The sequence below is a fragment of the Empidonax traillii genome, unplaced genomic scaffold (assembly GCF_003031625.1).
Source record: "Empidonax traillii isolate 1590-97213 ecotype Southwest subspecies unplaced genomic scaffold, ASM303162v1 scaffold196:size3368384, whole genome shotgun sequence".
Taxonomy (NCBI): Eukaryota; Metazoa; Chordata; class Aves; order Passeriformes; family Tyrannidae; genus Empidonax; species Empidonax traillii.
The window spans coordinates 2,953,715-2,976,942 of record NW_020955389.1 but is presented as its reverse complement, the minus strand read 5'-3'; the positions used below and the strand labels follow the sequence as shown (position 1 = coordinate 2,976,942).

At 35.9% G+C, this 23,228-nt stretch overlaps 1 protein-coding gene across 1 annotated transcript in view; it reads left to right on the top strand.

Moving 5' to 3' along the window:
- The window catches only part of GABBR2 (gamma-aminobutyric acid type B receptor subunit 2), a 467,186-nt gene that overhangs the window by 220,292 nt on the left and 223,666 nt on the right, over positions 1 to 23,228 (top strand). Inside the window, exons 4-7 of the mRNA XM_027886882.1 lie at positions 4,234 to 4,335; positions 9,746 to 9,811; positions 16,295 to 16,486; positions 17,620 to 17,856. Of these exons, the coding sequence (XP_027742683.1) occupies positions 4,234 to 4,335; positions 9,746 to 9,811; positions 16,295 to 16,486; positions 17,620 to 17,856 (597 nt within the window). The remainder of the gene's footprint in view (positions 1 to 4,233; positions 4,336 to 9,745; positions 9,812 to 16,294; positions 16,487 to 17,619; positions 17,857 to 23,228) is intronic.

The window sequence follows — 23,228 nt, the reverse complement described above, 5'->3', positions numbered from 1 at the left end:
CTAGACTCATCTTCTTGGTATGGATCTGCCCAGCAGTCACGGGTTGTGTCTGACCCAGGTTGTTCTCACCAGGCCCTGGTTGTTCTCACCAGATCATGTCCTGTCCCAGACTTGTGGATGGACTTCCCAGCTTTGCCTTGGACCTGCCTTACTGCTATGAGCTTGCATAGAAGTGTCAACTGAAACTGGCAGTTCTCTCCAAGCCTGTTCTGTTCCCCTTGCTGGAGTGCTGGCTGGTAAGATCCATCGCCCAGGGGCTGTGTGATTACACTTGCATCCCTCTTCCTTAGGGGGCTGGCAACCCATGCTGCTCCCTAACATTTGCTTCCTCTCCTTAAACCTGCACCCATTTTTCCTGATACAGAGCATAAGAATGTTGCAATTTGATCTCCTCTAGACTCATTATTTTTTACAACTCACTCAGTTATTTTATCTACTCTCAATTTGCTAAAGATTAAAGAAAGTAATTTCTTCCTTGGCAATGCAAGTTATTGACTCCTCAAAACCCCTGTATTTCTTCCTTCCCAAGTGCAGGGTCAGGGACTTTGTTGTTTGCCTCTCAAACATCATTCAATCTGATACAGCAGCTATGAGGTAGGTAAGTATTGTTGCCATCCACTTCACAGGAAAAAGATACAACCAGACTTCGTAGCAGACTTTAAAACCTTTATTTCAGTCATGGGCTGAATCAAAGAGGAGCTCTGGCAGAATGAGGGGGAAAAAGTAGTTTTCTTGCATCCCATCTTCTCTTGTGCCTCAAGCACAAGGGCCATCCTTTCCTTGCTACAGACGTGTCCCTTACACATGATATAAACCCTTCTTTTTTTTTTTTTTTTTGGAGCTTACTCCTTGGTAAACTATTTGCACTCCAGTAAGCTTTGAAGTTGACCACACATAGATTAAATATGCAGTCTGGCAAAATATTGATTTCATCTTTGTAGGCAGAACAGTATAATAGTGTCTCTTTTTTTAGTCTTTTTTTTTTTTCTTTCTTTTCTCGGAGTTGTTATGGCCTAGGGTCTCTGAGAGACTAACTAGGCTCTCTGAGCAGTGATTTGTGAAAAATTTATGAAAATTTCCAGGTTTATTGATGATAAGGTCTGGTAGTTCCTGTTTTGGAAAAATAAAATATTGCTGTCTTCAAGGTATTCAAAGTTGATATAAACATAGAAAGCTACAACCTTCAATAAATTGTTAACAAGGGACTAAAATCACATGGAATTACACTGCTTCTGTATCATAAGTTAGTGCAATATTTACTTAGGAACTGTGGATCCCCACAAAAACTTAATGCAGTTTTGTTACAACTTTATACAGCAAATTCCTCAAGTTGCAAAGAAGCAGAAGCATAGTACTTTACAATTCTCTTTACTTGGAGTTGGTGGAATGAAATGTTTGCTGCTTAGCTCTAAAACTGCTTGTGTGGCTGGTGATAACACTTTCCAGGACTGCAAGCATCTGCTAAAACAAAATATGCATCATTTTGTATTCTGAGTTTCACAAATTTCATCCAAAATCTGAATGTTTGCAACAGGAATTTACAGCTCTAGGACTGGAGGTGAGGCTTTGCGAATTCTGACTTTGGACCCAAATCCAAATCAGAAGATTCTGTACTTAAAGTTATTTGAAAGAAATTAATAACTTCCGTAGAAAGAAAACCAGAAGTTTCCATTCCATTATATAATTAGAGCATTCATAAAGGAAAAAATGAACCTGAGGATGGTGAAAAGAAAAAGTATTGAAAGAGGAAACAAAGATTGGGAAATATAGTACTAATACCCCTAGTCCAGGCACAAGATAGCACATGTCAGAATAGTGGTTAGAGCATTGAAAGGAGAAAAAAACCTATTACCTTCTAGAAAAAAAATGTAAACCTTGTAAATGCTTATAAATTTCCTAATATCTTGCTGGGGTTATAGGAAAGAATCACCTTTCTTTTGGCAAAATCTCCACAACAGATGCATTTGGAAACTATCAAATATGTGATAATAGCAGTGAAGGAAAAACTTTTTCAAGTTCTTTGGCACAAAATTCTAGTAAGGTGTGTCTTTTGGGAGGTTAATCAGTAGTTCAGTGAGCTCTGAAAGCCACAGAGAACTTGGTTTCTAGCAGATGAGCCAGGACATTTCAAAGAAACTTCCCAGTGGCTGAATTTAAATACGTGTTACTCGGAAAAAAAAAACCCCAAGCACATGCAATTGTATTCTTCAGTTGCAGAGTTCATGAATGAGTTCTGAAGGAATGGAGTCAGAGCAAATCAGAAGACAGTCTGAAGTGTAATTTTTATAATTGTCAGCTTTATGCCCACCATTGAAGCCTATCTATAGTTGTTAACTTATTTTAATAATATTTAATGTGCATTTTTTTATCTTGGTTCTTATGTTAATAATGGTCTAATTTGACTGAAGAGTATTTGGGTAAATCATGTTTTCTGCTCAGAGTAGCTGCATAATGTTAAAATACTCTTTTTTTAGATTAAAAGAATGACTAGAATTGGTTTCAGCAGAAAATCAAGAAAACATCAGAAAGGCAAATCTAAAACTAAAAATGTTCTTGTTGTACAGAAGAGACAGTATGGGGTAGAAGCATATGACACATATTTGCTTGGAAAATACAGTGCTGGGAGCTAAGGAAAATATTACTTTTTGTCAGTAGCAAATGATAGTTTTAGTGAACTTTCATAGTAGTTTAAAGGATTTTGAACATTAGCTAAACTACGATCAAGAGAGGTGTGTTTTGTTTTGGTATCACTGATTTGTTTCTGAAAAAGGGTTTTCCTTTCTATTGAGAAAAACTTGTAAGGAGCAGTTAAGGGCATTGTTGGAGCTAAAATAACAATAATTCATTTTTACTAGTAAACTAGCAGAAAAAAGGGTCAGTACTGATCATTTTTGTCAGTGAATACATTTTCACAGAATAAACTTAAAAACTAGTAACATCACAAAAAGATAAAAGGTTTTAATTCAAATCTTGGTTGGCTGACCTTCTGACTTCCTTCTTTAGGACAAACTATTTTTTTTAATAAGAAGTTACTTATATGTCCACTTTGTTTTAATTGTAAAAGGTTATAATGTAAAAATGTGTGTGATTTTAAAGCATGGATAAAAGGGATAAAATTATGTAGAGGCCATGGAAAAAGTAATTAAGGCAGCTGTTGTAGTACTGATTGTCAGGAAATGACCCATACAGCGGGTCATCGGAAAGTATCTGCATATGATATACAGGCTTCTATATTTTCATGTTTAATACCATATATTTCCATCTTCTATTTTCTGTGTTTGCATTTGAGATACCTGTTTTACACTGTGATTTACTTCTCCTATTTCTGTTATTAAAAACAAATTAAATAGATAATCAGTGCCATGAATGTGATCATAATTTTATTAACTTAAAATTGGTGTGCCACTCTGTTCATTTCAGTCTGTAATCATGTTACAGACTAAAATTATTTTTGCTTATCTATTAGGAATAGTAATGTGAAACTGGTTTTGCAGTCATGTGGCTGGAGGAAAACCATCAATGATTAAGACAGAAAACCTTGAAGTAGTTATATGAAACAAAACCCCTAAATCGGTAAGCCAGATTGCTTTGTATGTTATCTGGCTTCTTTGTGCTATTAGGCAGCTCAAAGAGGACAGTCTTGCCACCATTAAAAAAAATAGGTGCAAAAATCTGTTGGTACATGGTTGCATGTGTCACCTTTAAGCAAACCATACCAACTGCTGCTCCATGGTCTAAGAGAGGGGGAGGGAAGAGGGGAGTTCATTAAGCTTTATCAGTCCCTAACTGTTGTAAGCTAAGCTCTGCTGATTCATGCTAGGACCAACTGACAGTGGTTTCAAATCAGTACTTGAGAATGTGTAAGATTTCCTTGATGAGTCTTTTCCTTTTATAGAGTCTCAAACATCACCTTGGCTGCAACAAAGCTTTTGGTCTTAACAGCCTGGTAAATATAAGAGAATTATCCATCCCCATTATGCAAAGTGGGAGCCCACTGGGAACTTTTCACCACACATAATAAGACTTCTTGCATAGTATAGCCATTGATAGTAGATTATGGTCATAAAGGAATAGTGCCTTGATGAGATTTTAGGCAAAATTGAAAAAAATATGTGGGTTCATATATCAATCGCCGAGATCGTTACTTGTCATTACAGTGATAAAAATAGTCCATCTGCTTCCTTCTCACTGAATCTCAGTTGACTAGTTTGCCTTTTTCTCAACTTCTCACAGGTGAGGAATGATCTGACTGGCGTTCTTTATGGTGAAGACATCGAGATTTCAGATACTGAGAGTTTTTCCGATGATCCCTGCACAAGTGTAAAGAAGCTTAAGGTATGTGCTGCTATTTGAGGAATAAAGAGAAAGTGGTAATTTTTTTTCCTATGAAGAGGGTTAATGAAACAAAATTTGTGTTAGAATGACATATTATTATATTTCATTGCATAATAAGATCAAAAAAATGGCATTTTGAAGGCCTAGTCCTGCTTAAGTCAGTGAAGGTCTATGTGGATAGTAAATATTTTTAATAGTTTCCAATAGTGACAATAAGTAACGAAAGTTGTTTCTGGTTTCATATTTGTACCTAAAGCCCCAGTCTTAGTGATATAAATGTGAAAACTTGAGACTTGGAACCAGAACCATTTTAAGGTAAATTATCATGTAGCAAAATCATTGAGCCTCTTTCCATTAACTTCATTACACATTTTAGATTGAATTCTTTGCTTACATCATCTGCATTATTTCATATGAATTATAGGGGGGGGAAAAAAGGAAAAAAATTAATAGCAGAATAATTTACCATCCTTTTCTTATTTATAATGATTTATTAGACTCCTGGCATCTCATAAAATTAAAACTATATTTTAGCATTACCATGCAGTGCAACCAGGAATAAATTAGACATGGAAGATATGAATCTGAAACTGCATATGACCATGAAAAAAAGTGATTGAACAGCAGGAGAAAGCACTTTTAAATGGTGATGGTCAAATCATTGCTAGCAACAAGTATATTTGACACACGATCAAAGCCATGATCTTTCAAATACTTTAATATCTGTAAAACAGGTTACAAAAATATTAATAAATTGTTATTAAAATCAAACAAAATTAAAGCAAGTGTATTGATCTGTGTAAGACTAGACTACTAAAGCTAGCTAGAAAAGTTATGGAGTAGGGTAAATTAAGTGGGCTTTATTATTCCCACAATCTAGAGATACAAGCTGGAAAGTTGAAAGTATTAATAGGTAAAGTTTATCTTCATAAGAAACCATTTGTGTCTGCCTAATCTGAGCCAGTTTGCATTTCTTATGTGGGGTTGAAGAGACTCCAGTATGTGTTATCAATAAAGTCCACATTTTTGAATGAAGGAAGAAGTGTTTTAACCAATAGATGATGTAAGAACAAGAAAAATGCATGTAATCTTTTATATTTAGGCCGAAAGTTAGAAGAAGAAGTGTGATTCTAGCTTTCCTGTACATCAGCAGTACACTGAGTTGTTTTATAGGGAAGACCCGAAGACTCAGCTAACAGTATATTAGTTATCTCTTGATTTCTTCTTCAAAACAAATTAGTAAAAAAATAAATAAGAAATTATTGAGACAATTGCTTTTTCCTGACTGAAATATAAGGTTAGTTGTCATTAGGTACACATAGACATTAGGTTAGACATAGAACATAGCTATCCAATTCTAAATATGTTCATTTTTTTCTTTAAGATGTAAACGTCATATAGGTAAACTGGTATCTGCTTATCTGAAATACCATTTATTTTCATAAACACAGTTTAAATTAATGAAATTAATGATTATGTGATGGAAAGTAGAAAAATATGGTATGATTTGTAGAAATATATTTTTCCCAGTAACAGCTTAGTTTCTACTGCATTGACTTCAGCGTCTTTTAATCACAGTTGAAAGGTAAATTTAGGCTTATGGATATCTGAAAACTCATTTTTGTGTTTACAGAAAGGGATTTTGAAGGTTATGCATTCGTACATCAACTTAAAGGCTTAAAAATTCTAAGCATGCACAGACAAATTGTACCAGCAATAACACTTCTGCTTTCAACTTTTTTGTGTCTTGCATGCAGGACAAAAAAATTGCAATATATGACTTCCAGTTCAATGAAATAGTTTCCATCTGATTTCCCAAGTACAATAGGTTTTTTGAATACTGATTGAACATGATCTCTCATTCTAACAGTCAAGTTTAATTAATTTTAAAATTTTGCGCCTTGAACAAGTTTGGAAGTGGCACCAGTCTCAGTAAGTGACATGTAAACTAACAGGCATCAACAAGTTATGCTGTCATGTTGCGATGGTGGGAGCTGACATCCTCTAGTTCACCTTCACCATCAGTGATTCCGTAGCTAAGGTCTGAGGCTCATCTGTCATGCTTCAAGTGGACTTCCAGGCATTTAGAAGGCAGAACACGTGGATACCTCTATTTTCAAAGTTACCCAGCTTTGTGTAGATTTATTGATAACTTCTTGACTGTCAGATACATGGTAGAGAATAAGACAGAGTATCTGAGCTGTTCAATCTAGATATTTAATAAAGAGCCTGCCAAGACATTGACTTTTCCTGGCATATGGGAGATTGTAGCAATCCTTCTCTGGAAAGCTGGACAATACAACATAGTGGTATTATTCATTAGAAATGAGACAGATTAAAATCTGAGCAAAGAGAAGCTCTTCAGGGTGAAAAAAATAGCTGCCTATTCCAGCATAATGTGCATAACTCAAAAACTCTGAAAAGGCTAAAAAGTGTCTCATGTCTGAGGCTGTTAGAAATGGCAGTGGAGGAGATATGTTGTTCTTCATCCCCCAGTGGAGCATCTTAGAGGTGTTGATCCTCACTGTTTTAAGGGTTTATAATACTCGGCTACTGGTAGTACCAAGGACACTTTATATTTATTAGCCAAATAATATCCTCACCTATATGAAAGAAAGGAGTAAAAGAGTCGTTAAATTTTGAGGCTGTGCTATTGTCTTTATTTTTAAAGCACGTTTTTATGCAGAGTCTGCCACAACTGTGGGTAAATGGAATGTATATTTTCTTGTTTGAACTTTACTCCATATGGGAACATATGTGTTTGTTACTGAGGGGCAAAGCTTAAAGGCTGATATTGCTACTCTAATCTTTGAGAAGAGTAAATATGACAGCTCACCATCTGGCAAATGGTCTAAACATTGGTCTTTTTATATAAGTGCAGTTTTGGGAGTTGCCTTCCCCCTGGGATGTTTTTAATCATCTTGTAGATCACCTGCCTAGTTCCATGAATTAAAAACTCTTCTGTCAAATATGTTTTAGCTCCATGCAAGCAATTTACAACTCTCTGAGAAAGAGACTTGGCACTCGCTGGGATCCAGTGGGTGACTTCTTTGATCCCTACAAGAGAGTTTCACCGTGTTGACTTGTATCAGCCCATGAGGGTTGATGTAAAGGAAGAATATATCCTTGACAGGAGATCATATTGGTTTATAGTCAGTTATGAATGAAAGGGAAAAATAAGTTTTGCCCAGAAAGCAGCTGATGTATTCTTTGTATGAGACCATAATGTGGGCATATACTTTGACCCACAAGCTGACCTTAACCCAGCTCTGATACACTTCTGTGCAGACTTTATTATTTGTCCAGATAAAGCATCTCCAGGGGACTTGAACTACATACAACTGAATGAATTTGTAGCTTCAATGTATCTTATGCACGATGGAGACAGCATACCCAAGCCTGGCATCAAATGGGTCTAGGTTTATTTGTAATCTTGAATGCAATTCTTCAGGAACAAATTTGGGGAAAATGTAGAAGGGATTGCAAAAAGCAGAGTTAAGAGAAAGAGGTTCAGAGGAGTTCATCACTGCACAGAGGAAGAATGTTATACATGGAAGAGGAAGAGCTCTTGTATATAGACTTTCCTGAATTAATTCCTTCTACCTGTGTTCTAACACACAATTCTTTAGTTACGTGATTTCTTACTAAATTATCTGATAATCAGGTGCAAGCAAAGGCTTAAGGAGTGGAACCACACACTACAGAGACTTCAATCTAAAGGATTTTGCACAGCCAGTGGGCAGCATTGCCGCATGTGCACTATGGGATTATTCTCTACACCCTGACTACAGTCTTTGATACTCAAAAACTATGAGACCACATAGTTTACACCTTTTAGGTTTGTTTTTTTTTACATTGGTTGTCATCATGTTGTAAAATGGAAAGGAATTTCTTCAGTTTTAAGTTTAATAATTAGGTACTGTGCTGTTTATTTTGTAATCACACTCTGCTCTTTTATTTTTTTTTTCCAAATACCAAATCTATATTTTTATGTTCAGAGCAATCAAGTGATTCAGACTTGGGGTTCCAAGTGTGACAGAACTATTTTTAAAATGTGAAAAATAGAAATAGTACATGAGGTGGGTTTTTTCTGCATAATTCCTAGATCTATTTATTGTCCTTACAAAAACTGTAATATTATTGCTGTAATTTGTGTAATTTGTTTGCTTAGTTTCATATGACCTTGTTAGATTTGTTTAAAAAGAATTTAATCCACTTGAATAAGATTTACATTACTTTATCAATCTGTGGCTAAATATAAAAATGAAGCAAAGCAGGCTTACTGAAAATGCACAGGTTCAGGATGAGCAAAGCAAATTACATTATTTCTGACTTTAACCATGCTAAGAGTGATAATAATTTCATGCATTCAATTGCAGAAGCAATATCTTCTTTCACTGCCCATCATTTTCTGCTGAATGGGAAATAAACATTGGAATTATCTAAACTAAAAATCTTTGATAAATTGATTTAATTAAAACTGAAATGTTTTTCGCCAGTGAAATTCAGACTGAATCATATGTTGGTTTTTTCCTTGGAGAGGGAAAGAGCTATTAGTAATTCTAACCAGGTGTTTCATGAAAGAAATGAAAAATTTGATATGCTTAAGCTTTTGCCAAGAACTCTGCCTTTGTGTGAAAGAAAAGGTAATTTGAAGTCATAAAAAGCTATCTGTTCTGTATTTTATAGATGTTAGAAGTAATTTTTCATATGAGGAAAAGGTTAGCCCTGCTTTTTCCTGGAGAAATATTTTCCTGCTTATGCTTCTGAATTTAGGAATACTTTCTAAATATGTTTCTAAATATGAAAGTAAAATGTCATCTTTGGACTTCAGTCATAGATTCTTAAAATGTGATGATTTTTTTTTTTTAATGTGTGGAGTTGACAGGGAGGAGAGGAGGGATTGACAATGTGTTATAGTGACTGTAGAGAAGATGCTGTATAATTAAAACCTTTAAAAATTATTAAAGCAGGCATAATATCAAGGCATTTTACCTCACAAATCTAGTTCCTTAATTTTACAGCATTTTTTCATGTGAACAATGAAAAGTCTAAGTCTTCAGCTGGTTTTAATTTGCAAAATTGTAGAAGAAATCTTGCAAGGAATTGAAAGAATATTTGATATTTTAGTGTTATTGGATAGTAATATATGACAAGTAATGTTTGACTGTAATATCACAGTTTTATTCTCATTAATGCTATTACTTAATCATTTTTTTCAAGTACCTAAACTGCTTTCTTTTGCAGTGCTTCAAGTTCTTGAACTTTTAGAAAGTTAACTAGTTCCTTATTAATTCTGCTGTCTGCAACTGTAGTCTGTGCTAACTCTCTACATGATCTGACTGGCCAATTGAAGTGGTATCTGGAAAGTGACTGTATTTAACTGCCACATATTTTATTCAATCTGCAGGGTAATGATGTTCGGATAATCCTTGGCCAGTTTGATGAGGAAATGGCTGTGAAAGTTTTCTGCTGTGTAAGTAAATATATTTAATTGCATTATCAGAATAAAGAATGTGCTACATTTGAATAAAAAATAACTTGAGCGTAAACATTTCTTCATGGAGTTTGATTCTGTGAAGGTTTATATTCTTAAGAAAGGTTAGACATGCTTAGCTCCATTTCCCTTTCAATGAAGTACTTTGTACTTCAGTGGAATTTAGGCATAGACTGCAAGGTTAGCTTCTTCTTATTGCTTTCATGTTGTGGAATTAAATGCCAAATCGAACTTGAGCATTTTTCTTCACATCAGATCCAGGGAAATACTCGTATATGTAGAGGCAGATACAGAGAACTGCAAGATTTGAATCATGTCTAAGAGTTGTGTTGTGGTGGCAATGTCTGTGTGTATGCAGTTTTGCATGTTATGCTTTGAAAGAATAAGAAATTCAAGCCAGTTCCTATATGTTGGAACTCAGCAACACTAATAATTCCTGCTACTGAAAATGTTGCTACTTGTAGAGTTACCAGTCCTGCCTGACTACTGTACATTTTAAATATATTATATGAAAACAAATTAAGTACTTTGTAAATAATATTTTTTTAATTAAAATCATATGGTAACACCAGCAAATATAAAATTCCCTATCCTCACCATTTTTTTGTGTGTGCGAATGTGCTGCAAACATGCACACTGGCATTGAAAGTAGCAGGATTAAAATCTAGATCTATATTTGTACCTGCCTAAAAAAAAAAATCCCAAAGAGGCAGATTTTAATGACCTAAATTTTGTATTGGTATTGAACTCTTAGTCTAAACAGATTAATCCTGTATGATCCAAGAACACAATAAATATAATGGAAAAGCGATAATGATGGCATCTAAATTTCAGAGGGTGTTTTTTAGTGTTCATTTAGGGAGACAGTTACCTATCCAAGGAAAGAAAGGAAAGGCAGAAATTCAAAATCTAAGTGCTATGTGTGCCTCAGATGCATTTTGGCTTCTACTCAGCAGCTGTCCCAGTTGGTGGTAAAATTTGGAAAGGAGATTTTAGAGTATATTTGGAAGGAACAAAATCTGTTTTCATCCAAAAGGAAATAGAAAGTATTCTTTTATTTTTCATTCTTCTCCTCTCTAGGTCTTTGTATATAGATCTTTTTGTTCTGGCATTTAAATTGGATTGACAGAGATAATCTGCCATTTTTTCATTCCTGAAAGAAAGAATAGTCCTTCTGCAGCCCAGCTCCTCTTCAAATCTCTTGGAGTTGGACTGCATTTCCCCAGCTGAGGTCCTGGTTAGAACTGGCTTGCTATCCAACATTAGCAAGAGATTGACCTCATTTATGCCACTGCCCCTTATTTCTAGTTACCTTCCTCTCCAATTCTTTTCCAAGTACCTGTGCATGTGAGGCCACTGAAGAAGTCCTAGAATCCTTTGGAGAAGCAGGCTGTCCTCTCATCTGCATTGCTCTAGTCTGAAGGATTTTAGGGAGAGAATGTCTCTTTCCCACAAATGCCAACCACAGCTTTCTATGGCTATGGGTTGGTACGACCATGGGATGTGTGCATTAACTGAGTGGTTTCAAGAGTGATGGGTGCTTCTAAAGTACATTAGTGTCAAAAATAAAAAGGTGGATTTTTCTGAAGCCTAGATAAATCTGAGAGATCTTGTATTTAGACTTGTATAAATGTGTTTATTTGAGAGTTTCAGAAGGAGACTAAATGCAGGAGAGGGCAGTGCAAAGTAGGTAATTTATATCTTAATGCACTACAATATGTCAGAAAGCTTGTTATTAGTCATAAAATATATTGTTGACTCATGCACTCCTACAGATAGATGTCTAAAAGCACAATCATTTTCAAGGTTTTTAACCCCTCTTTTCCAGGTTTATCTTTAGACAGGTTTCACTTGTGATTCCCTGTTATATTTTGCAGGGTGACTGGTGTCAGCCCGAGAAAGATTTTGAATTTGTTAAAGGAGGATGTTATTTCACTAGTGCAGGGTTTATTCTTTTTTTTTTTCTGATTGTGGTTATAACCTGAATATTACTTGCTAATGACTTATGTAGGTGGTAAAATCTTAAAAGTCTGCCTCACTTTTCTGCTTGGATTCAACAATTATATGCTGTGAGGTTTCCTCAGGACATCCATTTGAGTTTATATAGAATCATAGAATCATTTAGGTTGGAAAAGATCTGTAATATTATCAAGTACAACAATTAACCCAGCACTGCCAAGTCTACCACTAAACCATGTCCCTAAGTCCGACATCTTTTAAATACCTTCAGGCATGATGACCCAACCACCTCCCTGTTTCTTGATAGTCCTTTCAGTGAAGAAATCTTTCCTAATACCCAATCTATACCTCCTCTAGTGCAACTTCAGACCATTTCCTTTCAACCTATTGCTCGTTATTTGGAAGAGACTGACACCCACGTAATAAATATACTAAAACATTGTATAATTCAATGACAGACTTTAAAAATCAGACAGGACTGGTTCAAGCCAAGGTGAATGTTAGCAGGTTTTTCCTACAATTATTTAAATTTTTAGCTATTCATTTGATTCTATGGGAAATATTAACTTTGTAATGTCATTTTCACCTCAGTGGGATGAATGTGATATTTTTCATGGAATAGAAATTAGTCTTTTGCTCAAAACCTAATACTTCAGCAGTCAACAAATTACCAGTAATTGTTTTACTACACATTAGAAAGATCTCTTACAGAATTTTTTTTTGTTGTAAATAAGCATCTTTTTATGGATTCAAACATGAATTAAAAGTTTAAAAAGAAAACATAAAAATTCAATTTCACAAGGGCAAAAATTGTCAGTGACAGTGTCCTGGCTGTTTGACAGCAACTCAGAGCTTTGCAGCCTACTTAAGGCATGGGAGAAAAAGTCGGGAAGATATTTGTGGTTCTGGTGGTAAAAAGTATTTGTAAACCTTCCTCACCTTTCTCTTGTGTGTCAAAAAATCTTCCCCTTAGAAACTAAAACTTGTAAGAATTGGTCTGCATGCATACAAGACGGTTCAGGAAAGGTCCACATATTTCAAGTAATTGTATCTTTTAAGCGTCAAAATCATCTTCATTTAACAGAATGAACAGGGAAGAAAGGATGGGAAAAAGCATTATTTTGCTGTTAAAGTCTTCTGGAACCCAAACACTGAAATACCTGAATGCTATCAACTGTGCTGTCACTAGAAAAATGGCTGCCTGGTCATGGTACTCAGCCACAGAGGAGCTAATTTTCTTCCTTCGTTTGCTATCCCCAGCCTACCCTTCAAGCCCTGCCATGTCAGCATATCTATAACGATGAGCTGTCAGCTCACCAAGTGTTTGTTTTGGTTTTTGTTAAACCAAATTATTGCAGAAATGTGAAAGTGCAACCAGACTTTCAGTGCACCCATGTTGGGAATGATCCCTCATTTCCAGGGTGGAATTTCTACCTTTTTTTAAACATTCAGCTTTCACTTCATATCACAGGGCATTGATAGATTATGCAGGAAACAGTTCAAGTGCTTATGCAAACAGAAAATTTCCAACAGCTCTAATTTCAGAATAGTTCACAGCCAATTCTTTCTGGCAACACACAATTTGATACTTTAATCTCCATAGAGCAGAGGGAAGCTACATAAGTTTGTCCTTCTCTAAAAGCACTATTCTGTGTCAGTTAGTGTCCTAAGTGATTTGAAAACTGTCACATAAAGGACACTGTGTCACTGAAAGGTCTTGAATGACCTAATTGTGTAATGGAAGCTCTTTTATACCTAAGGAATTACTGCAGGATGGGATTGCTGTTTTCCACCCACGTGGATCTGGGATGCAGGGTTGCCGTAGCTGTGGCAAGAGTAGAGAAGGGCAGGGGGACAAAAGCAGATATGTTTCTGGAAGGGTAGAATTAATGAGTAAGAGAAAGACATTTCTGCAGATTCCAACTCAGCATATTCTATGATTCTGTGATTGTGGAATAAGTAAGTGTAGTGGGTTGACCTTGGCTGGATGCCAGATGCCCACTGAAGCTGCTCTCTCACTCACCTCTGCAACTGGACAGAGAAGAGAATATATAATGAAGGGTTCATGAGTTAAAATAAGGACCAGGACAGATCATTTACTGATCACCATCACAGGAAAACATATTCCAAGTGGGGATATTAATTAAATTTTTTACTAACAGAATCAGAGCAGAAGAATGAGAAGTAAAATAAATCTTAAAAACACCTTCTCACCTCTCCCTCCTTCCAAGTTCTTCCTCCTGCCCCCAGCTGGTGCAGAAAGACGTGGAATGGTGGTTATGATTAGTTGTTGTTTCTGCCACTGCTCAGATGGAGGAGTTCTTCCCCTGCTTCCCATGGGGTATCTCCCACGGGACACAGTCCTTCACAAACTTCTCCATCGTGAGTCCATCCCAAGGGCAACAATTCTGCACAGACTGTTGCCACGTGGGTCATTTTTTCACAGAGTGCAGTCCTTCAGGCACTGGCTGCTCTAGCATGGGTCCCCCACAGGGCCATGGGTCCAACCAGGAAAACCTACTCCAGTGTGGGCTTCTCTTTCCATGCGTCAGCAGGTCCCTGCTAGGACCCTACTCCAGTATGTGCCTCCCACAGGGTCACAGCCTCCTTTGGGCATCCACCTGCTCCAGCACGGGCTCCTCCATGGGCTGCAGGTGGATCTCTGCACTCCCATAGTCCTCCAAGGGCTGGAGCTGCTCCACCATGGTCTGTACCACGGGCTGCAGGGACCTCAGCTCCGACCCCTGGAGCACCTCCTGCCCCTCCTTCTGCACTGACCTTGGTGTCTGCAGAGTTGTTCCACTGTTCTCACTCCACTTTTCTCTGGCTGCACTTTTCATCTTCACAATAAGAGTTTTTTTCCTTCTTAAATATGTTATCACAGAAACATTACTATCATTCCTGATTAACTCAGCCTTGGCCAGCAGCGGGTCGGTCCCTGGAGCTGGCTGGCATTGGCTCTGCAGGACATGGGGGAAGATTCTGGCAGCTTCTCTTAGAAACCACCCCTGTAGCACCCCCCACTACCAAAACCAGGCCAGAGGAACCCAATACAGTAAGAAATGATATGCAAGACACTGGGTTTCAGACACAAGGACTTTGAACAGCATTGTATACAAATGCATGAAATTTGATTTTGGATGAACAAAAGCTCCTGCAACCAGGGGCCAAACAAATCTGCTTTGTGCACCACACAGTTATGAACTGAGTTGGCACCACTACAATAGACTTCACATATTTAAAGCCCATTTTTTAATTTGGGTATTAACATATTTAGGAGGTTGCCCTATTTCATATTTTCTGCTATTCATGTACAAATCTGATAGGCTTTTTGTATGGTCTTTGGGATACTTTTCAAAACAGTTATTTCTGAATGACTAATATGTCCTGTTTGCATTCTTATAATTTCCTCCTTCTGTAATATTTTCTGTGAAAATGTTGCCGCTTTCCTGTTAAGAGCTCTAAGCTTGTGCCATGTAATTCTAAAAAACTGGAATTTTTATCTTAGGCCTGCCATCTCCAGTATTGCTTCTATTAGGAGCCAAAGAAGCATGAAATGTGCTGTTTTGAAATGGAGTCTGACTGAAATGTCAAAAGAAAAATATCTAGTTGCAAGACAATGAGAGAAACATCTGAGATAAAACTTACTAATTTTATCCTAGAACACTCTTCTCAATGAAAAAGAATATCTGTTGTGAATAGATCAGCTTTAAGGTACAACAGCATCTGTGCCTGACTAAGAAAGTATTTCTGTTTCCTGTTATATATATCTGCTAAGTATTGAAAAGAGATAACCACCATCTCAGTATCTTGGAGTACAGTGGGCTGCATTCAGTATTCAAGCAGTACAGTTTCACATGAAGAAATTTCTTGCTAAAAAAAAAAAAAAGAAATCACTAAGACTTCACTTTATCAATTTACTATTGATTCATATTCCTTAGAAGAAACTCCGTGGTCTCTGTTTTAGTACAGTCATCTAATTCATATTTGCCACATTGTCACAATTGTGATTTGATGGTGCCTATGATCCAAGTTTTCTTGTTTAACCTAATCCTTGTGTAACCTAACTTAGTCTTTAGGTTGATATAAGGGTGATAATAACTTAGTTTAAATGTGGTAGCACGGTGGTCTTATCACTCATGTACTAGTTGTGTTATGAAGAGTTTTCTGTGCACAGCTGTGCCTTCTTCCAGTGTTCATCTTTAACTCCCCTGGTTTTAGAATATAGTTTCAGTTTTCTGTTTATGAAGAAATGGTCCATTGAAAGCAAAACAGGATTTAGCAATTTCTCTTCTAATTTCCTGTATTCTAAAGGCAGGAGTCTTCAAGAAAAGAGTCTTCATTATTAGCAATTATTCGAAACTGTTCAAAATACTTGCGGATCCTTTGATTATACCATAATTTCGTTAATAAGGAAAAAAATGCTAACAGAAAGCAATTACTTTTATGTTCAATACCTCTATTACAATGTCTATTATCTTTTTTGTTTTTCTTTATTCACAGGCTTATGATGAAGAAATGTATGGCAGCAAATATCTGTGGATTATTCCAGGGTGGTATGAAAACCTTTGGTGGGAATCCTGGATTAATTCCTCACAGTGTCTCAGTAAAAATCTTCTTGCAGCCATGGAAGGTTATATTGGAGTGGATTTTGAACCTCTCAGCTCAAAAACGTCAAAGACTATATCAGGAAGGGTTAGTATTTTTCCTCCATCTATTTTATTATACCATCAGCTATCTCACCAGTGCATTGGCACAATAAAGCACCAAGGAGGGAGGTGAAGCTAAATGATTCTTCTGTCAAGAGACCTGGCAATCATCGTGATTGGTCTCATCTTTTCACTGGTTTACAATTTTTACATATTTAAAAATTAATTCAGATTCTCTACAGGGTAAAAAAATGATAAAGTCCCTTACTTCAAATCTGTCCTCTTCCCCCTGTATGAACATTATAGCCAAATGTACATTAAAGCTTGAATTATAATTACAGTAAAGGGCTGTGTCACGTCAAGTTAAATGGTTGAGCACAGAAAAAGAAAACTTTTATATTTAAATTTATTCCTGCAAACAGCTAATTTCGATGGTGATTTGTGTCTTTCAGAACTAGGGGGCAGGAGGTGAGGCTTGTTTCTAACATATAAATATGTGGTATTTCCATAAAGCACATAACATTTGATTACAGAACAAATTCATACAAACTTTGACCAATAAATAAATATGCCTGATTTTGTTACTTTTCATATTTTTTTTTCCATTTGCCTTTCATGCCTTGCTGAGTTAGCATGAAGGACAACTTTACTGAAAGGCAACTCATTGTAAGAGAGCACACCATCAAGAATGTAGTGAACTTGTAAAACACAGACAAATTGCCACTCAGATAATTTCATATTAAGCAAAGTGTTGCGTAAGTAAAGGTTATTTAATTTGAATTATCCTATAAAGTGTAATCAGACCAATAATTTGTAGGGATACAGACCTAGTCTCTGTCCAAGTATTAAAGCTCACCAGTACACTGAAAGTTTTGATTGAACTGAAGCCTTTTGTACAAAAGCAAAATAAAGCAAGTTGTTCTTCATACAGTGAAGCAGCAGAGCTGCTTTCAGTCTCTCTGTCTTCTAGGTCTTTCTCCCAGTCTCACCAGCAGTTTTATAAGTCAGGCAGCACACGTTTTTTGAATTTTAAATTCTTTCCTAATTTTTGTTTTGGCGGCCATTTCTGTATTAGTCATGCATGTCCCTAAATAGGAAGGGTGCATCTTGAGGTGTTGGTTTGAATGCAACTCTGTAACGTGTTAAGCATTGGGTAAAACATTTTTTTCTCTTCTGCAGACTCCACAGCAGTATGAAAAGGAATACAATGCTAAGCGCGGTGATGGACAATCCAGCAAATTTCATGGTTATGCCTATGATGGAATATGGGTGATTGCCAAGACCCTACAGCGGGCAATGAAGTATCTGAATGCCACCACCAAGCACCAAAAAATTGAAGATTTTAATTACACAAATCACAAACTTGGCAAAATTTTTCTGGATGCTATGAATGAAACCAACTTCTTTGGAGTAACGGTAGGTCCAAATCAGATAATTGTGGGGTGGAGGAGGCTTGTGATTCAGTGTCAGTAGTTGAAACAAGCATTAAATATTAAGTACTCTTGAAAAAGAAACACAGATGTGTATTTCTTCTATCTTCAGAGCTTCCACAGTTTTACTTTATATTAAAAATTAATGTTGTTGCCTTGAGACTCTTGCTCATTACCTGTCTTCTGATGCCAAATGATGACACTGTACAATTCCTCGGTTATCAGATTTTTAAGCATGAATGTCGTTTGAATTAAGAGCTCAGAGTGGTCTCAAGGGAACCACAAGTATTACAAGATGCAGTGACCTAAGTGAATGTTTAGCAGTTAAGGAGTAGCTGGAATGGGTTCTGAAAATACATGTTTCCCTCCATTGTTAATTTTTGTTAATAGGTTATAGTACACTATCTCTAATTCCAGTGCTGTACATCCTAGATATTCTTGCAGCATACTTCAGTTGTGATTTAAATTTATTTATAATTTGTATTTCTCACAGTCAAGTATAAAGCATACTGGCTGTGCTGAAGAAGAACTGGTCGTTTACAGTAGTATCTTCATTCTGATATTAATCGCACGATTGCAAATCCATTGTAATTTTTAATTTATTTACATGATTTCATTTCTATTTATTTATTTATTTACATTCTTCATTATTAATTACTTTATTGTATCTGAGGCACCATCAGTTCAGGAGTTACTGGTGCATATGTGCTCAGAAGCCTGCAGAACTCACCAAGAGAGATGAGCAGACTCCCTTTCAGGGAGAATAGTCTTCAGAGTTTCCAAAAGCAGCAAAAAAGGAACTCACTGGAACATGTTTTGCTAAGCAGTGTACTTGGACTGCAACATGGCTAGATGAGGAAATCAATGTTTTAAAGAAATGTGTATTTCAGTGGTGCACAGCAGAGCAGCTCCTTCTAGCAAGAGCATGGAGAAGATTGGCAGTAACTGGTCACATCCTGTCCCCATGTTAATTTAAACTGTCTTGGATATCTATTAACCTCAAAACAGGTTGAAGTAGCAGAACTAATACTGTCAGACATGTCAGAAATTAGTTCAAGTAGGAAATACCTACATATAAACATCAATGAAGCATGAAGGCTCAAATTTTTTGTGTTCTTGTTAATTGTTGAAGAAGCCTTTGGCATAATGGTACAATTGAAACCAATTTAGGATTTATAAGCAAAAAAACAACCATATGGCAAGACAATAATAGTATCTAGTTGCTTGTACAATATGAGTTTTGCTTTCCTTTTACGCTAAATTTGACTGAAGGTTTCAAGAAAAGAATTTGCTTCCCATTGCATCCATAGTACGACTGGATATTTGATAAATAGTAGCTATGAACCAGACTCTACAGGGACTCAGATATACCTGTCCTGAGTTATTCCAAGTACAGCATTTATCAATAGGCTTGAAATTTCATATTGCTATGTTGTTCCTTTTTTGTTTGTTTGGCATTTTTTTTCTTCTCCTTGTCTTAGCCTTTTGACCTCCTACCAAGTTTTGCAGACAATTATGGTCACGTTGATAGATTTCATGAGCACTGCTTAATTGCGCTTTACTGCTCTCCCTCCAAAAAACCAACAAAACCAAACCCAAAATCTTTTAAGATTGAAAGAAACCTCTTTTTTTATCAGTTTCAGGGACACCAGCAAAACCTCACATGCATCCCTTTAGGGAGTGAATGAATCAAAGCTTAATCAACTATATTCAGCTATTTATTTGTCTTATTCTCGCAGGTATAATGATTTTCAAAGAAATTAGTGCATGATTATTCACTGTATTTAGTGCATTTCTGAGGTGCTTTGTAAAATATTTCTCTTTAACATTGCTCTACCAAGTCGTAATGACGATGCACAGCCCAAATTTAGTATTTACAAGGATCATGCTTCCTGTTCCCTTAATTCACAAAAGGATTTTAATGAGAAAGGTATGGAGAGAAGAAAATCTATAGCAGCTACACTTTCTTAGGACATAATTAGAACAAATGGTGCTCGGGTTTTTCCGGACAGCATAGAAAAAAGGTGGTTTAGAGGAAATATTAAATGTCTTGCATTGAAGTGTTCAGAAAGTTGAAGGAACAGATTGATTTGTACCAGAAATATTTTTAATCCTTTTATTCTTCATTCCAATAAATTGCTGTAATTTTTGACCTAATTTAAATTTTTCTCGGGAATGTAAGTTTTAAGTCTTGCAGCGCCAAATCTGATTTTTTTTCTTTCAGAAAATGTATTTTGATATAGAAATATATTCTAAACACAGAAATTACATTCATTTTTTTCAAGAATGTCTATGCCAAATATAAAATGAGTTTCTGAAAAAAAGACATAAAAAGGACTAAATTTTATCAATATTCAAGAACTCATCCAATAATCTAATAAACCATGATGTTATTTATTAGGTAAGAGAAGGTAGACAAGAAACTGTAGCCAAGAATCTAAAAATGCAAAATCTATTAAGTAGAGGCGTCTTTCTTTATACTTTCTGTGAATATATCAGAAACACTGTTGTGTCATAAATAATAAATCCCTTTACGGAGTTTTAATTTTCTTTGAAATTATTTATAGCAAACCACACTGTTGAGTGGTGTGTTTTGTGGAATTTTAAAAATAATTTTGAAAATACTTGGTGGGATAAAGTGCACTCGTTCCTGATTATACAGAATATAATTCTTTCAGTTTTCTGGTTTTGTTTTTTTTTTTCTTTATTTTCTAGGAGGAAACGGTTAAGGCTATTGCCCAGAAACTTGACATGACTAATCCTATTTTTATGCATCAGAAATTCGGTGCATAAGTGTTATTTATTCTAATTCTGCTGTCAGAAATCTATTGGAAAGAAAATTATGGATATTCCTTAAATATTCCTTGGGATTCTGCTCTCTTTTTGTATTTTTTTTTAATAGCAAATTGATTCCTTCTGTCATTTTTCCTTTGTGTTTATCTGATTATCTGTGCATATCAAAGTCATGTTGATTACCGTATAGATTTCCTGTGTATTTTGAATACAGAGCAAGGAGACATAAATTTGGTGTTTTATCAGAAAATAGTAGTACAGTCATCTGCTACATTTTTCAAAGATAAACTGGGTACCGTTTTACAGGTACAAAAGGACTTTTTGATGAGAAATTAAATATGAACAAACAAAAGACCTGCAGGGATGTTCCCACAGTTTTGTTCATCTGAATGCTCTAATTCTGGAGTCAGATTCACTGGTGTTGTCTGTTTTCTTATGGAGTAAGGCATTGTGTGGTTAGAATGGTCCATCTGCAATGACCAGCTTTCAGAACTGGAGTTCTTTTGATTTGGGACTAGCTTGGTCTTCATGGTGTACATTTTTCTAATTCCTTGGTTAGCAGACCATTTAATTATTTATAAATGGGAAAGTTACCAAAATAAGAAAACACCTTAAAGGGTTTTGGACAGTATTTTTCCACTTTTCTTTATTCAGATAAAGACAGTTTTGTATACTAAATGCAACACTGCCACTCTAGTGGTTTATAAAGTGCAAGGTGACTGTTTCCTTGCTAAATATATCCCTCTTCTTAAAAAGTACACACTCTTTCTGATAACCTAAGAGTCAGAAAACGGAAGATAAGAAGTATTCAAACAATTTATTTTGACACAGTTCAAATGTTTGAGGAGTTCCCTCATATAGCTAGTAGAAGCACTGGAAGTAATCTAGAGCTGGAGGATCTACTGAGGTCTCTGTTACTACTTGTAATCAGTACAGAGTGATAAAGTGGTGGGAGACAAAATATATATCTGGGGTATGTATACATGTTCATTTCAATTATTCAGGAGTTTAGAACATGTTACCTATAACATGCTCATCAAGTACGTATGAAAACCAAAGGGAATTTTCCACAGAGGTAGAATAATTCTCCTACAGCAAGATTGTTTGTCTAAAGGATAATTAAAAAAAAAAGAGAAGAAGAAAAGTCAAACTTTGTGTAATACTACCATAGCTTGTAGGTTTAAAAATGAGTGAATAATTAGTGCTGGCTTCTCAGGATATCGAGTAATATTTAGTGTATACCTAATTGAAATCCATCTAGAGAACAGAAGGATTTTGTTTTAGTAATTTTTTTCCTTTTTTTTTTTCTCTTTGTAAAAACTATGGATGGCTACACAGTAACTTAAAATTACAGCAATGATGATATTTGTTAGCCAAAAAAAAAAAAAAAAAAAGGTTAGTTATACCTGGAAAGGTGTCATAGAATAGTTTGGGTTGAAAGGAACCTTAATGGTCATCTAGTTCCAATCCCCCTGCCATGGGCAGCCCCACCTTTCACTAGACAGGGGTGCTGAAAGCCCCACTAAACCTGGCTTTAAACACACTTCTTGGAATGGGACATCCACAGCTTCTCTGGGCAACCTGTTCCTCTGCCTCACCCCTCTCACAATAAAGAATGTGTTCCTAATATGTTATCTTAACCTGCCCTCTTGAAGTTTGAATCCTTTCCTGCTTGTCCCATCACTACATCCCCTTATGAATAGTCCCTCTCCAGTTTTCTTGCAGGTTCCCTGTAGCTACTGAAAGGCTGGCGTATTAAATACCTGATTTTTTCTCAGAATGGTAAAAATTTGTATTGGTTCCATGGGGTAGCCAGGTAGTGGGAAAAATACAGTGCATGTTGGAGGTAATTTTTAATTCCTTCTTTATGCAAAACATGTCATTACCTTTGAAAAATACTTTTCTCTAATTTTCTTTTTGTTTCACCTTTGTCACCTAAGTCATGAATGTTACCATTCTTGCTGTTTTATGCCTGAAGTTTTATAACTGTTGCAGTGGGATTTTCTGCTCCTTGCATTTATTGCTATTGTCTACTATTATAAATCAGGTTTCAAATTTGTTAATTTATTTCTCGTCCTTATGACCTTCTTTTTTTTTTTTTTTTCTGTGCAATGGAAAAAGAATTGCAGTGGAGGAGAGAGAAAATTAAATAGTGTTGTCTTTTCTTTTTATGTGAGCCAAAGACTCTAGCAGAGTAGGATAAAATTCCACCATAGTAGTGCTGCACAATGGAAACCACAGCCATGAAATAGCTTTCAAGTCTGTCCCTGACATTCTGCATTTGAAGGGATCCAGTCATGTTTCATAACTGGAAAAATGCTTATTTATATGAAGTTCACTTTCTATTTTGATGCTGATTGTTTCTGAAGATTTATCTTAGCAGCTTACATCCACTTTCCAGGCTTCAGTAGCTACTGTGCTGTACAGGAATCTCAGAAATACAGGAAGTGTTAGCATCAGAATAGGAACAGGGAGAAAGTATTTATTTCATGTAGTACCGGAAAAATAACATACCTAACATGGTTAAATTAAAAAAATGTGTCAGTCTTTGGCAGAGATTCAGAT